Source organism: Ovis canadensis, chromosome 8, assembly GCF_042477335.2.
Source record: "Ovis canadensis isolate MfBH-ARS-UI-01 breed Bighorn chromosome 8, ARS-UI_OviCan_v2, whole genome shotgun sequence".
Taxonomy (NCBI): Eukaryota; Metazoa; Chordata; class Mammalia; order Artiodactyla; family Bovidae; genus Ovis; species Ovis canadensis.
The window spans coordinates 93530953-93550072 of NC_091252.1; the positions used below are offsets into that span (position 1 = coordinate 93530953).

Consider the following 19120-nt stretch of genomic DNA (forward strand, 5'->3'; position numbering starts at 1 on the left):
AGCATGTCCTAATTTTGTGTAGAGTGGGCACAACTGACTTCAGTTCTTGACAGGTTTTATTTAGCCACACAACCCTAATGTTTGAGTGGAAAAGAACCTTTAATGGCATATCTGATGGCAGAAGCCCAGAAACCTGCCTGGGTTTGAGATCCATTACCTTAAGAATCCCATGTCTTTTCCATAGCACACCACCAACAGTGGGATACCATGAGGCCTGGAATACAATATCAGGAATACTGGAAACTTAACTTGGGACTGCTTAGAACAACTCAGTAACCATTTGCTAGCTGATTGTTACTTTTTTTTTTTTTAGTGGTTGTAAATAGTGGATCATTTTAGAAAATGGAGGACTTCCCTGGGGGTCCTGTGGCTCCCAATACAGGGTGCCCGGGTTCAACACCTGGTCAGGGAACTAAGATCTCACCTGCTGCAACTAAGACCCAGTGCAGCCAAATAAATAAATAATAAATGAACATTTTAACAGGACACTCAAAGCCAGCGCACTGGGACAACCCAGAGGGGTGGGATGGGGAGGGAGGTGGGAGGGGGTTCAGGATAGGGACGCATGTACACCCATGGCTGATTCATGTCACTGTATGGCAGAAACCACCACAATAAAGTAATCAGCCTCCAATTAAAACAAATACATTTTGTAAAAAGAAAATAGAATATAATGAGGAAGCCAATACAGAAAGCAGATACGATACAGGTCTGTCTGCTCTAGTTGAAGGGGAAGGAAAGGTGGACCTCCCAGCACCCAGGAGCTGAATTAGGAGATGCGTCAGCCCCCTGGGGCTGCAGGAGCCGCCCTGGAACACAGGCAGAGGGCTGCCCTGATCTTATTTGCTTGGCGGTCCCTCCAGCAGCAGCGTGGAGTACAGACAGACTGGGCGGCCCAGGAAGGTTTCACAGTGGCTCATGAAAGAGGCGACAGGGCCTACGGCTGCAGTGGCCTTCAGAGTCAGGGAGCAGAAGCACAGAAAACGTGGCAGGAATAACACGATAAAATGAACTATCTTGTTGACCAGCCGGACGCGAGGGGTGTGAGCCAAGGGCGGAAATGAATGCGTTGTCTACCTTGGGCAGCTGGATGCATGGGGCCGCCGATTACTAAGAAAAGGCAGGTTAGCAAGGAGCAGGGAGGCTTAATGAACACAGCTGAGGGCCCGCTGAGTGAGAGGTGCCTATGGACGATTAGGTGGAAATGTCCAGCGGGCAGCTGGAAAGGGTGTGAACTCACCCACGGAAAATACATCAGTGAGAAGCGTAAAGGCGCCAGGGTGCACCCTCAGCTAGTGCCCGTGTGCTCGAGGAAGGGCTGGGGTTTATCCACTCCCAGCCGCACCCTGCCACACCTGGATGTTTGCAGCGAATCACCAAAGCTTGAACCGAAAGGACACGGGGATTGTGGAATCCCAGACACATGTCCCGAATTGCCCCCCAGGCAGCTGGAGAAGCAGGTATTCCAGAGGGTGGAAGGCCTGGGCAGAGTCAGCATGCTCCAAGGGTTTGGGAAAGCCCTACGGATGACTTCTGAGCATCACACTCCCCTTCTGCCCATCTGTGTCTAGCTCTGTTCTCTCTAGCTTCTGTTCTGTATCCACAGTGGGGAAGCCAGTGCTTGTCCACAGAGAGCCAGCCTGAGCCGCAGGAATCCTTGACTCTGGGAGGGCTGGGCACCTGAGGGTCTTCTGATCAGCAGATCTATCTCAGGGTATAAGTTGCTTCAAAGTGCATCTCCCATGCCTGCTTGTCTCTCCTCCTAGAAGTCCAGAATTTCCTCAACACTGGAAGCAGGAGCTGAAAACACATGTTAAACAAACCTAGACATTTTGAGGAAATAAATGTATAAAGTTGCCCTTTTGAGGCATTGTCGGTTGGTCAAGCCCCCTCTTTTGCTGTCCAAAGATGCTCAGCACTGTGCCAGGTTGTGGCAAAGCCAGGGCGGAGGCAAATGAAACCATGTGGGTTGGGATGGGGCGGGGGGTACAGGCCAAGGTTATGTTAAATTGTAATGTAAAGGTTACAACAGTTATGCAGTTACTAACTGGTTTTACACTGAAAAATTAGAGGTTTTTTTTTTTTTTTTTAAAAAATGGAGCTAAAACCTGCAGAATCTTAATTTGTGGGACATTGGTAAGGACTCAGGACCAGAAGAATCCATACAGGTACAGATAAAACACAGTCCCTTTACATTTAATTATACATCTCAAAGGGGTCTTGAAGTTTATTTCATCCAACTTTTTACATGTAAAGAAACTTAAGTCCTCATGTACAAGAGATGTATTAATACATTCAGCCCCACAGAGTTAGTTAATAAAATTTCTTTTTTTTTCATCTGCTTGTTTTTTAATTTTTACAATGTCATGTTGCTTTCTGCTGTACAACAGCTCGAATCAACCATAATTACATCCCCTCCCTCATGAGGCTTCTTCCTCCCACCTCTCTAGGTCATCACAGAGGCCCAGGGAAGCAATGGAGATGAAGGTGTAGAGGGTGGACTTGAGGACACGGTGGAGAGGGAAAGAGCGGGACAAATGGAAGAGGTCGCATCCATATGTGTACACGACCTCATGTGAAATGCATGGGGCTTCCTGGGTGGTGCTCGTGGAAAAGGATCTGCCTGCCAAAGCAAGAGACCAAAGATCCCTGGGTTGGGATGATCCCCTGAAGGCGGGCACTCCAGTATTCACGCCTGGAGAATCCCATAGACAGAGGAGCCTGGCGGGCTGCACTCCATAGGGTTGCCAAGAGTTGAGCACAACTGAAGTGACTGAGCGTGCGTGTGTATAATGGATAGCTGGTGAGAAGTTGCAGCTAATATGATTCCTTGATTTTATTCCTCTGTAAAGTTAAACAGATAGAACTCGTTTTCAGGAAAGGGGCTGAGAAGCAGTGAGAGGGAAGGAGGTAAGAAATCTTCCCTGATACATCGCTTTGCCCCAGATAGCACCCAAGGGCCACCATCTCAATAAACAATGTTTGCCAAGTAGGTTTGTCAAATCTGGACATCTCCATAAGAAGTTCAGTTCTTCTGATGTTCGATTTGCTGAGAATGAGGTCATTTTTTCACACGTTAGAGCACTTCTCGGTTGAGAGTGGGCCCCCCAGATATGAGCTAGGTCTTCATGTCCCCCAAAGCATAGATGCCCTGAACCAGAAGAAGACCACGGGGCCCCTGGCACAACTACCAGTCCTGGCGTGCCTGCGGTCCGCTTGTGTTCGCATTCCTGCCGATGTTCGGTGCCTGGAGCTGCAGGGGCCCAAGTGGGCTGCCCCAGGAGGAAGGGGCCGGGTCCTCAGGCTCACCTGGCACAGTGACCCGCAGAGAACTGGCATGGGAGGCAGGAACAGGTGGTTAAGTGTTCACCTGGGTTCCCACGCCAGCTCCTCCGTCTGCACGTTCCTCTTCTGTACGACGGGCACAATAGAACTGACCTCACCAGGTTTTGTGAGAATTAAGTGATGCCATACATGGGAAATACTTAACACAGTGCCTGGCAGGTAGCAAGGACTCAAGAAAGTTTGGATAAAAGTGAGAGGAGGAGGAGGAGATGGGGTAAGCAGGTGAGGTTGCTTTCCAGAAAACTCACCAGTCATTAAACACAGTGGCAAGGCTATTATTAGATTTTACCAAAAGATTTAGAACAGCATGAATTATTTCGTGTCTAAGAATGTGTTCCTCTAATACTTTAGCTTCATATTTAAATGTTTCTATTATATAATTCTTTGAATTACCTGGGAACAGTAAAGGCCTGGTAATAATATGTACCACTAGATCTCAGCATTCATCATGCAAAAAGCATACCTCATGAGACAAAAGACCAAAAAGATACCTCATGAGACAACATTTTTCTAATTATGGAGGGAAAAAAAAAATCCTGGTTTTCAAGGAAAAGTAATTTTCCACTTCATACCTTTAAAAATATTTAACTTAATTTAAATGTAATTGACATTTAAATGAGAAGTTTTACATCGCAGGTTTCACATGATTCTCAAGACACCCTCAGAGAGAGAAGTTGGGAGGACTATTCTCGAGATGCGGTCCATGGAGCCCAGGACCGCTACTATGGAAAACTCAGAACTGCTTGGCCTGAGGATATGACTTTATTTATCTCTTGGGGGCCTGACTTCTGGGAGATTTCAAATTCTTAACATTTTCAAACACTTTTATTCCTTTAACTGGCAACCTTCAAACACAGCTTTTGCAAATATGCTTCCCTTAATACTTCAGTGCATTTTTCTACCTCTGTCCAGTTTTAATATGTCTCCATTTCTCCTTATTTTTAAGGCCTCTTTTCCATGTTCCATCTCTTTGGAAAATCAAATCTTCCTTTAGTCAGAGTGGCCTAGTCCCTCAGCTCAGCCCCTGCTGGTCCTCAGTTGGCTCAATAGCGCCCTCCTCTGAAAAGTGTGGGGATAGCACCTACCTCGTGGGGCTGGATAAATGAATGGCACTCAGTGAAAGGTAGGGTTAATCATCATTGATAATGTTCTGTTCATTAGTATTAGTATCTAGAGTTTGGGGTTCCCAAGATAGGATCATAATTCCACCTGAGCTATGTTCCCACTGGCCATTTTAATGGAATCTCCTTTCTCCACTTAGGATCTGGTAACTCTGAAGTTGCCTGGAATTCCTCCTGGCTTAGAATTCTAGCTGAAGCCTCAGAGTCTCCCAATAGCCCCAAGCACCCTACAGAGGTTTCTAATAAACTCACCTCTGCTTCCCACCATTGCCAGACCGGACAGAGCCTGCTTCTGCGAGAGCTTATTCACACTAATAACCGTCCCATCAGTTCTTTTCTGCTTCCATCAGCATCTTCCAGCTCTCAGACTTCTCTGAACATCTTCAGATTTCCTAGTCCCCTGCCCTTTCCTGTGGTTGCCTGTGTGCATGTGTGCTTAGCCGTGTCCAACTCTTTGCGACCCCATGGACTGTAGCCCACCAGGCTCCTCTGTCCATGGGATTCTTCAGGCAAGAATACTGGAGTGGGTTGCCATTCCCTTCTCCAGGGGATCTTTCCCACCCAGGGATCGAACTTGGGTCTCCTGAGGCTCCTGCATTGGCAGGTGGATTCTCTACTACTGGCACCACCTGGAAATCTCATCTTCCATCAGAATATTCCAGTCTCTGCACCTGGCGGCCAGAAATAGTGATCACAGAGGAAACTGCCAAAGGCAGTTAAAGGCATTTCTTCCTGTGCTCAGCGCGTGTCTGTCGGGTGTGTGCTTCATGCCAGGCACTCAGGTACTGGAGCTGTTAGGGGACTAGACATGGCTTCTCACCTCAAGGCTTCACCTGGGAAAGGAGAGGAAAGAAGCCCAGAAACCACGCCAGGGAGCGTGATGCCCACCGAGGTGTGCGCAGGGTGCTCCAGCTGGCTGCCTCCAACCTCACGTTATTTTAGAGAAATTTCTAGGTTTGGCCCACGCCACCCTGTGCTCCATGTTCCTTTCCTCTTGCCCTGAGGCTCTGTCCCTCCATTCAGCACAGCCGAGCACAGACACCCCCACCACCTGCAACAGCCTAGCTTCGGGAAGGGCTCCTCATTCGATTAAGGGAACCCTCCACAGAGGCTGCAAGGGCAGAAACCACACCCTTCTGGCAGGATCCAGACCTCAGAGTAACAAGTTTAAAGTGTTTTTTTTTTTTTTAAATAAAAAAAAGAGCCTTCATCTCATCCACGGAGCTTCCCTGGTGGCTCAGGGGTAAAGAAGCCACCTGCCAGTGCTGGAGATGAAGGAGATGCGAGTTCGATCCCTGGGGGGGAAGATCCCCTGGAGAAGGGCATGGCAACCCACTCCCCTATTCTTGCCTGGGAAATCCAATGGACAAAGGAGGCTGGCGGGCCACTGTCCACGGGGTCGCAAAGAGTCGGGCACGATGGGTTAGGACATCACACACGCCCACCTCACCCCCAGGGCATAGGACACCAGTCAGTCTTCCCACACGGAAAATGGCAGTCTGCCCTCTAATGATGGTTGCCTGAGGAGTCTCAGATGCTGTGGCTGCACGCCACCACGTTGCCAGCAGTGCCCCCTCCCCAGGTGTCCTGGCCCGGCCAGCCCTGCCTCACTCAGGCCCTGGGAGTCAGCGTGTGTCGGCCCACCCAGGCTGAGCTCCTGCCACTCCATTTCTTGCCCTCAGCCCCTCAGGAAGGATGCTGTGTGCGGCCAGCGTCGCGAGCAGACGGAAATCACCGTATTCGATGTCCCTCTGTTAGACATTCGTTCTTGGGGTCTGGGTGCTGAAGCATCCTCACCAATGAGACAAGGAACCCCTGGAAGCCAGGGCGTGTTGGATACGCTGTTGTAGGTTGCCTGATACAGTGCGGGGCTCGCGGGGACACTTCCCCCAGGCAGTGGGGGCTGGCGGGCGAGGGTTCTGGACGCAGCTAGAGCCCGCCAGCCTGGCTGCCGATAGCCCTGCCACCCTGGGCAGTGTGCTTGCTCATGGGGATGTCCTTGGGGTAGCGTGGGGGCTTAGTCAGTCCTTGAAAAACATTTACTAAAGGCTCAGAGTAGAGTCAGCGGACAAAAGCAAGTAAAAATAAATAAGGTGATTTTTAGATAAGGTGGGTGAAGGCGGCAGTGGCTGTTTTGGCATCATCGGTGTAGAGCTGACATTTGAACCTGGGGGGGAATAAGGAGATTACTGGGTGAGACAGAGAGTCTGCAAGAAAAGAAGAGGTGCAGGCATAGCCTGGGGTGAGGGAGGCTCTGACACCCTTGAAATCAAGAGGAGGGAGGAGGGCACCAGAGTTTGGGGTTAGAGGATACTGGGAGGTGGCCCTGGGTTCTGAGCATCCTCCTTCCACAGAGATGCACGCCCAGCTCTCAGGCTCATTTGTGTGTGTGTGTGTGCATCACTCGGTCGTGTCTGACTCTTTGTGACCCCATGCATTGTAGCCCACCAGGCTCCTCTGTCCATGGAATTCTCCAGGCAAGAACACTGGAGTGGGTTGCCATTGCCTTCTCCAGGGGATCTTCCCGACTCAGGGATGGAACCCGAGTCTCCCGCTTTGCAGGCAGACGCTTTACTGACTGACCCACCAGGCTCGCTTACCACCAGGTATCCAACAGTCACAAAGGGGACCATGAAAAGCATTAAATCAAAGTCTTTCTCAGCAAGCCTACACTGTTAGCAGGATTTTGTCAGCCAAGAAAAGGGTTTTCAATAAGGCAAGTTTCCAAATGGAAATTGCTTCCACTGAGGGCTGCTGGAGAGCCACACCCACCCTGAGAGATTGCTCGTCTCCTCCGAAGCCCCCAGACCCGGTGCCCAGGGGTTTCGTGTGCATCATCTGTTGCTTTCCTCCCCTAGCAGCTCTGCCTCCCTCAGGAAAGTGCGTTAGCTTAGCTCACGGTGAGCTTTCTAAGCTAAGAATACACCTACCCCCTGCCCCCATAGAAATGATCACGGTGCCCCATTAAGACCTTGGTACTTGGAGTGGGGGCATCCATCGTGTTAATTCTGCCTCCCCAGCTCTGATGTCTCCTCTGCTGGTGGGCAACTCTCGATATAGTGGGCAGGCTCGTCCACCACTCACTTGGCATCTGGAGATCAGCTTTCACAGCTGGAACCAGAGGTCCCACCCTGACCTGGCCTTCTGTGTCCCCAGCCTCCACGTCTTAGTTTCATCTTCCATAGGTGTGTATTAAGCAGAAAAGAGGTTTCTCAAATGACAGCCTCAGAGTCTTAGGAAAATTTGGTTGATCCCAATTTCTTTTCTCTTTCTGCATGTTCTGTATAGACTTTTCCAGTGTATAGCCCATGTAGATCACTGACTTGGGGAAATGAGGTTGTTTTATGCAAGGTTTGGGCTTCCGTTGTGGCTCAGCTGGTAAAGAATCTGCCTGCAATGCGGGAGACCTGGGTTTGATCCCTGGGTTGGGAAGATCCCCTGGAGAAGGGAAAGGCTGCCCATTCCAGTTTTCTGTCCTGGAGAATTCCATGAACCATATATACTTCATGGGGTTGCAAAGAGTCGGACATGATTGAGTGACTTTCACTTTTCACTGTAACTTTTCCAGCTGTGTGGGGTTGACTACATGTTGACCTGTGACTCACACAGACACACCGTAGGAGTTGCTTTCCTTTCAGTGTCAGCATCTTACAGGCCATTGAGTTGTCACCAGGCTGGTGAGCTTTGAGATTTCTCTCGGGGTGACCAGCTGCTGCTTGCTTTTTTTGCGTGCAGACAACGATGACTCTTACCGTTCCTCTGCCACCATGGTCTCCAAGCATCTTCATGACCTTTTCAAGAAGTAAGCTTGCACTGGGCTTCCCAGGTGGCGCAGCAGTAAAGAATCTGCCTGCAGTGCAGGAGACCCAGGTTCGATCCCTGGGTTGGGAAGATCCCCTGGAGAAGGGAAGGGCAACCCACTCCACTATTCTTGCCTGGGAAATCCTACAGACAGACAGTCTGTGGGGTTGCAAAGAGTCAGACAGGATTGAGTGACTAACACACACAGGCTTGCACTGAACATAAAATATGAGATGAGTGATTTATGATAGGTGACCGGAAAGGAAGGAAACCCTGCCTCGCATAACTTTATAATGTTAATTTACATAGTCCCACCTCACAGCCTTCTCTGTATCTTTTCAAAGTACACATAGAGAGGTGTGAGATTTGGGTAAAAGCTAAGCTTGGATAAGAGTCCAAGTGAAAAGCTTAGCATTTTTCCCGTGGCAGGTGGTCTGCTGCGAGTGGCTGCGTCAGACACCCTGGATAGGCCTTTTGAGTAGAAGATCAGCTGAAAAGTAGAGCAGCACTCAGCCATTATTTAGAAGAGGAAGAGCGAATCGCAAACGCCTTACAGACTGGTGAAATCCCCAAGGTGGGAGGACACAGGTTTGGGATAACAGGATAAAAACGCCCAAAGTAGCGCTCTTTTCCAAATGCTCGATGCAGCTTGGGCATTGGCAAGACGGGATGAGTCCTGAAAAAGACCTGACCTCAACCCTAGTTCCACTGCCTCTGGGCTGTACAGACCCTGCAGGCAGCTTCCCTCCTAAACCGCAGTTTGCTCATCTGTAAAATAGGGTAGCAGCATCATTATCCTCATAGGAATGTTTCAGGGTCAAATGGATGGGTGTATGTGACATCTCTTCACAAGCTATAAAGCACCACATGCTGGTTCTTTTAAAAATGCTTTCCCAGAGAGTATTTGGCCCCACAGGACTCTATATGGTATCCTTGTTTGACAGGTAAGGAAGCCGGGAGTTGTGGGACTACAAGATCAGGTGTATTACATTATTTGAAGATCATAGATATAAATTTTTTTATGACTAGTGAAATGGCAGAGACATTTCTTGGAAAACAGCAGTAGCTGGAATGGGAGAACCGGGATTGTCCCTCTGTCCTGTCCTAGGCTCCTAGTGACCTCTCTCTCGGCCACTTACCATAAGAGATGGTCGCTCAGCACCACACACCGTGAAAGGCAGAGCCCCAGCCCCACGCAGCCCAGCAGTTACCATCAGAAGTGTTGTTACCATCTTAAAGGAAGATTATTCTATGAACCAAAGAGCTTTCTTGTACAAAAGAGGGAAATCTTTGAGTTTTCTATTGTAATAAAAATAGAATGCACATCCTTTGTTTTTTCAAAACAGCTAAGTTCCGTTGAAAGAATTATTGCTTTCTTGATGTGTCTTAACGTTGCGCGTTTCTCTGAGCAGTGCATTTGGAAATACAAGCAGAGAATGCTTTATTATGTTATCAGAGAATGGGAGGGGGAGCTCCCTCAAGTCAAAAAACATTCTATTAATTGATTTTCTGTTTGTTTTTTTTCTTTCTGCCTCTCATTTCAGAACGATTTGATCACCACTGTCCCTGGGTAGGCAACTGTGTGGGGAAAAGAAACTACAGATTTTTTTATATGTTTATTTTATCTCTGTCTTTTCTGACAGTCTTTATATTTGCATTCGTTATCACCCACGTCATCCTTCGTAAGTATGCTGGCGAAATCAGATTACGTATGTAACCATTTGCCTGACTTCAGTTTTCTGATTTAATTTTGATTTAAGATTTTTGGTCATTCCAGGCTCTCTCTTTTCTTTGTCCTTCTCCCTGCCCCCTCCTCCCTTCCAGCCGCCCCCCTCCTTTCCGTTTCTCCCCTCCCTCCCCTTCCCTCCTACCCCCATCTTCCTAAGGGATCAGACTCTTTCACTTACAAGACTTTCTCCTTGACACGTGGTCCCTGTTCCAACCTTGTAACTTCACTTTCTCTTCCACTTGAGGGATCCCCAGGAGGAACCATCCCCACATTTTCCCAGAGGATAATGTGTTGTCATGATACCCACTGAAAAACAGAACCTTTTTTTAAAATGTGAATCTACTTAAGCAGGAATTGTTACCCTCCCTAAAAAAAAAAAATGGGGGATAAAGACTGAGCTTTCTTACACACAAATCTATAAATGTGAGATACACATTTGATAAGATGTTTAATTATCTGCCAGAACATTGGCAAGCTATGAAGGAAGCAACTTTATTAAAAATGAAATTGGGATATAGGTGATTTTAATATGTATTTGCCTTAACAGATGGCATTTTTCACTCCCTTTTCAAAGGTCATAACTTTGAACTCACTTTCCTATAATAGGGGTGTGATGAGAAGGAAGCCACTTGGCTTTGACCTGTAAAGGTGAGCCTTTAAACTTCCATTACAGCTCCATTAGCAACATTAAAGACCAGCATCGCCTCTGTCCATATTCCTGAAGTACAACCATCCATTAGCAAGTCCAGAGCCTCTCTCTGGAATGTTTCTGGAAGTATCTAGACACACGCCTCACTTTCTTCCCCGAAGCAGTGGTTAGACCGATTAGACTGCAGCGTGCTAAGACCAAATTTAGATAGACACGTTCTCTACTTGCTCTCTTGGTGGGTTTGAATGGGGGTTGGGGGGAGCAGGTGGTATTGGAAGTTTCATATTAGTTTTTTACTTTGGACCTTCATGGACTATTCCAAATTTTCACAGGCATTTTAAATGCTAGTTTCCATTCATTCCTTCCCAGTCTTTTCATCTAAATGTAACACAAATTTGTAATATATGTATGAGAGCCATAACTTGCTGGGACAACAGGAAGAGGATTGTCACCGGTCAGAGACCCCTTTACCCTTCCTCACCACCTGGGAAGGATGGTCTGAGGGCTCTCTGGGGCACCTGTTTTATTTTCAGAGTCTCAAAGTGGCAACAATGTAACTAGGGTCCTCAGTTCAGTTCAGTTCAGTCGCTCAGTCATGTCCGACTCTTTGCAGCCCCATGGACTGCAGCATGCCAGGCCCCCCTGTCCATCACCAACTCCTGGAGCTTGTTCAAACTCATGTCCATTGAGTCAGTGATGCCATCCAACCATCTATCTCATCCTCGGTTGTCCGCTTCTCTTCCCGCCTTCAATCTTTCCCAGCATCAGGATCTTTTCAAATGAGTCAGTTCTTCGCATCATGTGGCCAAAGTATTGGAGTTTCAGCTTCAGCATCAGTCCTTCCAAAGAAAATGTATATATTAGCAGACAGAAGAAGCAGTTATTTATACAACTAGAGAAGGAAGAAGTACTGATATTCCAGCATATTTATGATACTGAAAAATAGTCTTTAAACATTACCTCTTATATCATCTTTAGCAACTTCAAAATGCCTACACATATATATAATATATAATCACACTGTATTTATGGCCTTGCCCCTACATTCTGGGTATCAGGCAGTTTTTACCTCACACATTAACTCTGGTAACACACAGGCACTCTCACACACACCGTGAAGCCCGTCACTTTCCACCACACTGGCATTTTCATTTCCGCTGCAGTCCATGGGGTCATAAAAGAGTTAGACACGACTGAACGACAAATTTTTGCTCATTCTGGTTTCAGCAAAATGGAGTTTGCTCTAGCTTATTCTGATATATTGTTAACCCAATCTTCCACCACCAGCCTCCCAAAAAACGCCTGCAAGTTACTGCAATATTTTGGACAAAAGCAAATAGAGGTTTTCCTCTCCCAGTTCTCCAGCCCCCACCACAACCCCACCCCGACCCCCGATTTGTGCTCAAGAAGGGCAGAAGCTTTACGTGACTCCGTGATCCCCCCTATGATTCTGAAAGCCTTGGCAAAGACAGAGAGCTGTTTGAGAGCAGCTGGGGACCGTGCCCCGAGTCCTCCCTGTCAGGAAGTGGACTCTGAGAGGGGACACCGGATAGCCAGGGGTGGCCAGGGAGGAAGCCTGTCATCCAGAGATCACCGGGAAGGTGACGTCTGGATTTCCTCTTAGAGGAAGCAGAGCTTGAGAAAGCGATATGGTCTGAGTTAAGCAGGAAAAGAGAAACCATCCCTTCTTGTCCCTCCTTGTGCCTCAAGATTGCATTTGCTCCAAGACCCACAGCACGTCCACGCCACCCCGGCCTAGCAGGGAGGGACGGGAACACCTCAAGCTTTCCTCATCAGTTCTTCAATCAGTTGGCGTCCTTAGAGAACACGGCACATTCTCGGGGCTCCAAGGTGGCCAGTGGACAAGAGGGGGTGGGAACTCGGGGAAGAACTGGAGCCATCACACCATTAGCCTCCCCCCAGCCAGCCTGGCTTCCGGTTCCACCGAGGGTCTGGAACAGACGACGCCAGGGAGATGCGCTAGAACCGGTCCCGAGGCGTCTGTCCTGTTTGGTCACTTCACTGCCGAGCCAGGGCCAGTTTATGTCCCCAGAACACGGGGACCCAGCCTTGCCAACCCAAGGTGGGGCCACTAAGAGCTCCTCCAAATGGGCTTTTCTTTCTCAAAAGCCTCTAACGCCAAAACACAAAATAAAAACCGCTTTTTGTCAGATGCATCGTCCCTCCGGCCCCTGAAGAAATGTTTTCTTGCACAGACAGTCTGTATTCACATGTCTCAAACCCCAAAGCAGTCAGCAATATAGACTTCAGGTTTATGAGTTTGTTTACTCTGGGTGCAGGAAAGGCGTCTTTGATACTTAGTCTAGTTTACAGGATGCCCAGGGTCAAACGTTAACCAACTTCGGGGAAACAGTCTTTGGTAAAAGAAGAGAGAAAATAGCATACAGTATTCTATTTCCCTATTAAAATGAGGAAAACAAAGGAGTAATCAGAACTGTAACTTATGGGAATGTATGCAGACATCCATCTGCTTTTACTGAACAAATATCCTCCAGATGTTGGGTCTGCTTATGAAATCTGCCATTTTCTTGTTGAATAACTTTGGTGGAATCTCACTGTCCAATCAGTATCGGAGCTCTACCAAATGTAATTTTATTGATCTCGAGGCACCGATTATTTTTGTGTAGATGAGAGGGCTTTCAGCATGAAGGCTGTTTCTTGGAAGTGATGTCTGGTTACTAAATTCTGTCTCATTCCCCCAGGTTCACAGCAGGCGGGATTCCTCAACGCTCTTAAGGACAGTCCTGCAAGATATCCTTTCCAGGCTGTGGTTTTTCACCACGTTAACGTGTTAAGTATTGGACTGGCCTTCTCCTCAGTAACTTCATCTTGGGCCTTGGCTTTCCTTCTCATAAATCATATTCCTTCTCCTTCTGTGAAGCATCCAAAGAGCTCCTTGATATTCACCTGCGTGAGTAACAGCCTTTGAATTGCTTAAACCTCGAAGTGACTCATTTAGCCTCGTTGAAACTGAAGTGCTCTTTCGCTGGGAAACTAAGCGTGAATTCTTGCCCACCTCCAGAAACCCACACTGATTTGTGTTAAGTCACATTGGTTTACAGAGTAGCCAGGCTGAGTTCCAGCTAACTTCATTTTGATCAGCAGGTGGTCCCTGCAGAATATTTATGGGCGCCCCTGTGTGGGGCCCTTCTTGTTGCCATCACATGGAGATTCTCTGGCCCTCTGTAGGTTCTGTTTAGGGGTTCAGTTTGGTGTCTGGGCAGTATGGATAACCCTGCAATTACTTCTCGAAACTGAACATCCGTTCATAGCCCTGAGTAGAGATGGGCAGTCTCAAGTCATCTGGAGTCATCCCATCCTCCCAGTGTACTCAAGCACGTAGCATAGTATTTTGAACTGCTTGAAAGAAAAACGTTCACCCCTGAAGTGCTTGAATGGTCTCCCACAGCCTCCCCTGCCCTCCTGGGTTTGACACTAATTGGTGTAGAGTCAGCCAGCTGGACGCACTGACCTGGCTCCATCTGAGACCCAGCTGTCTGTCTTTTTCATATAACCAGTTAGACTGGATTTGGGCCTCTCTAGTGGCTCAGATGGTGAAGGATCTGCCTGCGATATGGGAGACCTGTACAATCCCTGGGTTGGGAAAGTCCTCTGGAGAGGAGAATGGCAACCCACTCCAGTATTCTTGCTGGGATAATCTCCTGGACAGAGGAGCCTGGCAGGCTATAGTCATGGGGTCACAAAGAGTCGGACGTGACTGAGAAGCTACCCCTGGGAGTAAGCTTCATCATGTGGCAGAGAATTCTTAAAGAATGAAGAACTCTGCTAAAATGTACCTGTCATGACCATCATTTAGCTGTTAAGGTGAACCAGCTTGTGTGCCTAGAAGCTGGTTGTGTGCATGTATGTGTGTGGTAATAGCAGTAGTGGAGGTGGTGGTATTTAGTTAAATCTGTATGTCCTGTGTGTGTGTGTGTGTGTGTGTGTGTGTACTTAGATGGTACAAAGTGTCTCCTTTCTGGCATCTCTGTGTTTATGGGCAGCACAGAATGTTGGCAGTGAGTGCAGACTCTCTAGTCAGTTGCTAGTCTCTTAGAAAGGGGACAGGGGCATATGAAGATATATGAAGGCTCTTGGCGAGTACATCTCACAGGTTTGTCCTGTCTTCTGTTAATGATCTGAGAAGGTAGAGTTAGCTAGAAGTTGGCCAGAAGTCAAGGTTCTGCTGAGAATGAAATTCTCGACCTCTGTGGCTGCTAAAAGCAGGTCCTTTGGGAAATGCCATCTTTGTTTCTCTCCCCAACCCTGCCAGGGGTGATCATCCTCCTCCATCATCACCCCTCTGTGTCCTTTGGTTTTCAAGGCACATTGCTTTGGCAAATTTATAGCCAAGCCTTGCCTTTTCTTTCCTTAAGAAGAGGCTCGTCTCGGTCTTTCAGGAAATCAGTTCCATTATGAAAACATGCTGGTCTTGTTAAGTTTAATAAATGCAACTCGGAACCGGACTTGATATCTTAGGCTGTCAGCTGGAATGCTTCCTGAAGCCTCGGGAGTGTGGCAGCCTCAGCCACCTCCCCTCCCCTGTCCCCGGGCACATGCGTCTCTCCTGAGACCGTGGGTCTGTGCTGGATGCCCAGGAAACATTTCAGGCCATGGCAGCGGTCAATGAAGGGACTCCTCTCCGTGGGGTTTCCCTGGTGGCTCAGATGGTAAAGAATCTGCCTGCAATGCAGGAGACCTGGGTTCAGTCCCTGGGTCAGGAAGATCCCCTGGAGAAGGAAACGGCTACACACTCCAGTATTCTTGTCTGGAAAATCCCATGGACAGAGGAGCCTGGCAGGCTACAGTCCACGTGGGGTTGCAAAGAGACGGACACGACTGAGCGACTAACACTTTCCCTTTCTCAGCGGGGAGGGTGGAGAAGGGCTGACCCGAGCCTGGGGCATTTCAGCTGTTCGTTCTCCTTTGGGTCCCGCAGTTCCCACTGGAGCAGAGAGGGGCTGGGTGATTGGGTTTGTTGTTGCTGAGTCTTCCTGGTATCTGCTCCAGACCTCCTCACTCGAATCATAATCCCAGAGAAGGAGTCACAAAAGACAGGCAAGCGAGTCCTAGTCTGGAGTAAAAGCCTTTTAATTTCCGCTCTGCCACAATTAATAAGGTCTGGGGTCCTTTCTTTTAACTCTTCTGTATCTGTTGTTTGGCCTGTAATCGTGAACTGCCCTGAACTTAGCAATGCTAAGCTGACAAATGCAATGACATGGAACATAAGGGAGAATACTGAAGGCCAGAGCAATGCTTCCGTGCAAGGCAGGAGTGGTTTCAGAGAGGCTTCTTTCAGTGGCACTGTCTGCGACGGGCAGGCTCTGCCGGAACGTCCTCCTAGAGCACACACGTCTGCTTGTTCTCATGGTTGACTGTGCCTGTCATCTGTGTCATCAAGAGCACCGTGTTCCCCAGCAAGGGGAGCAGAAAAATGGTGCCGAGAGGAGCAACAGTGTATTTGAGTGGCACGCTGTTCATATGGAAAGGGGAGGAAGGAGAGAAATGCTCTTATTTGGTTTAGAGCAAATTTTAGCTGATTTTCCTTTGAAATATCATTCTCAGGTAGAGGTAAAGAGTTTCTCCTGTGGCCCAGAAAACTCATGAAAATCTCAACCACTGACTTTCCAAACTGCATTGCCGTATCCAGGGCTGACCCTCTCCAGCAACAACCGGGCATATTCCCCTTTTGTGGGTGCTCCCCAGGCATGTCCTCCACATTCGGGAGCTTGGCAGCCACATCTGTGATAGCACAATGGCTCTGAGTGCATGACCGACCCCTTCTGGCCTCCAGACACAGGTCCAAGGCCCCCTGGCACATCCAGGCTGGGGCCTGCTCTTGCACATGCCAGCTCTATCAGCTCCCAGCTGCTGTGTAACAAATGGCCACAAATGTAGAGACTTAAAGCAACGGAAATGTACCATCGCCCAGTTCTGCAGACCAGAAGTTCAGAAGGCTTGGCTGATTGGTACCCTAGATCCAAGGCTGAAACCACCGTGAGGCTGGCCTGGATGCTGATCTGAGGTCTCAGGGGAGCATCCTCTTCTGGCTCATTCGGGTACTTGACTAAAATCATGGGGTGTAGGACTGAGGCTCCTTTCCTGGCTCTGTCCCCTGACTCCAGACTCCCTCTGTCTTCAAGGCCAGTAACGGGGGAGCTCACACTCTGCATCTCTCCTGCCTCGTCCACTCGCGTCTCTGACCTCAGCCAGAAAGACTATCTGGTTTTAAGGAGAGGATGCACCCAGATCACTCAGGAAAATCTCCCTGTCTCTAGGTTCGCGGCCTTCAGTCTGCAAACTCCCCTTTGCCATGTGCATAAAGTATTCACAGATACCAGGGATTAGGGCATCTTTGGGGAGGCCACTATCCTGTCTACCCCACAAGCCCTCAGGTAAGGGGTACCCCAGGAATCAGGCACTCATGTGCAGGTGGATTTGAGAGGATTTTTCTCTGAACCCATTTGGGAAGCTCACTAGAAGTCACCAAGTCACTTTTCTTCTTTTTAATATTTATTTATTTAGTTGCTCCAAGTCTTAGTTGCAGCATGCAGAATCCTTAGATGTGGCATGCAAACTCTTAGCTGTGGCAGGTGGGATCTTGGTTCCCCAGCCAGGGATTGAACCTGGGCATCCTGCACTGGTCCAGAGTCCTCGCCACTGGACCACCAGGGAAGTCCCCACCAGGTCACTTCTGTGTCTTCCTTCCCTTCCTTTTCTGTCCTTCTGTTAATCTAGGAGAGAGGCGATGGGAGACAAAAATGGCTTTTGAAAATTTATATATATATTATACATACATAAATATATATACATTTATACATATGTAAATCTGTACTCACATATATGCACATATGTGTATATATGTGTATATGTGAGGGAAGCCAGGTGGGGCTAGTGGTAAAGAACCCATCTGCCAATGCAGGAGACATAAGAGACGTAGGTTGCATTCCTGGGTTGGGAAGATCCCCCGGAAGAGGGCATGGCGACCCGCTCTAGTATTCTTGCCTGGAGAATCCTGGTGAGGATCCTGGCGAGCTATGGTCCATGGGATCGCAAAGAATCAGACACGACTGAAATGATTTAACACACATATACACACCTGTGTATATATGTGCGTGTGTGTGTGTATACACACACATAGAAGAATCCGTACACACACACACATATGTATCTCCACCCTGAGTTCAGGTTGAAAATGTTAGTAGAATGCCTTAGGAGGTCCTCATTGAATTAGCCAGCCCTTCCCAGGGCGTGGGGACCACTATTGTCTAACTTGACTCCCACTGACTTGGTCCTCACTTGGTTTTGTGGGACCTCCTGACCCACTGTCACTCTGGGCTCCTGCCTGGAGAAAGATGACCTAAAGCTGAAGCCTGAATATCCCAGGGAGCTGCCCAGCCAAGCTACAGACCCTCTAATCAAACCACTCCATTTCTCTCTCAGGGAAAAGCAGAACCAACAGCAAGGCTGAGGAGGAATGTGAAGCAAAGCTGCCCAGTAGGGAGGGAGGAGCAGGGAGGGGACTTGAGAGGCCTGGGCAACACCCCCAACCCGGATCTTCTTTATTTTTTTCAAAAGTAGTGGAGCATTTGGGGAATGTCAAACATATCCGTACGTCAAAGTGAGGTGTTTCTTCTTCACAAAGCACAGACACTTTTTAGGTGTGCCTCTCACACTCCTCCCCAATCAATGCTCTGTCTTGACCAGGTACTTGCTGTTTGAAATACATGTTTTGAAGGAGAGTTCCTCTAATTGAGTGAGTCTCTTAAGAAGTGCTGAGTTCTGATGTTTTATCATAAACTCATATTCCAGAAGAAAAAGTATGCTTTGGGTCTTACTGGGTTATGATGTATTTTTGAAAAAAAAAAAAAACAAAACACCTCTGGTTATAAGGGATAAATGTCTTCCCTGGCGGCTCAGCGGTAAAGAATCCACCTGCCAATGCAGGAGACGTGGCTCAATCCCTGGGTCAGGAAGATCCCCTGGAGGAGGGCATGGCAATCCACTCCAGTAATCTTGCCTGGAGAATCCCATGGACAGAGGAGCCTGGCGGGCTACAGTCCATGGGGTTGCAAAGAGTCAGACACGACTTAGCAACTGAACAACATGAGTAATAAGTAAAGCTGGAGCCCCTCAGGTGGCTTGTTCAGTATTTCTGGCTCCTGCTGTTCCTCTGGACACCTGTATGACTTTGGAAGCAGCCTGGAGGTGGCTGGGTGGAAGCTTCTAAGGGCAGCTTTTAGTGCAGAGAAAGCCGCGTAAACCACCAGGCTGCTCAGGAATGGCATGGCCTGGGGAGGACAGGTCACAGGGACAGAGGTCCTCAAAAAGAGGATGCATCCTGCTGATCAGGGTGCTTGGAGATTCCAGCATCAGATAGATGTTAAACTCCGTGGCTCTAGCTCCCTCCCTCTGCTGAGGCGCTAGTTTGGGAGTCTCTTTTGAGGTGGTTGA

General features: G+C 48.4%; 1 protein-coding gene across 4 annotated transcripts in view; it reads left to right on the forward strand.

Annotated features, from left to right (window-relative positions):
• The window catches only part of ZDHHC14 (zinc finger DHHC-type palmitoyltransferase 14), a 289684-nt gene that overhangs the window by 238370 nt on the left and 32194 nt on the right, over positions 1 to 19120 (forward strand). For all 4 annotated transcript variants that reach the window (XM_069598801.1, XM_069598803.1, XM_069598802.1 and 1 more), the window contains exons 4-5: positions 9812 to 9949; positions 13369 to 13417. In XM_069598801.1, the coding sequence (XP_069454902.1) occupies positions 9812 to 9949; positions 13369 to 13417 (187 nt within the window). The remainder of the gene's footprint in view (positions 1 to 9811; positions 9950 to 13368; positions 13418 to 19120) is intronic.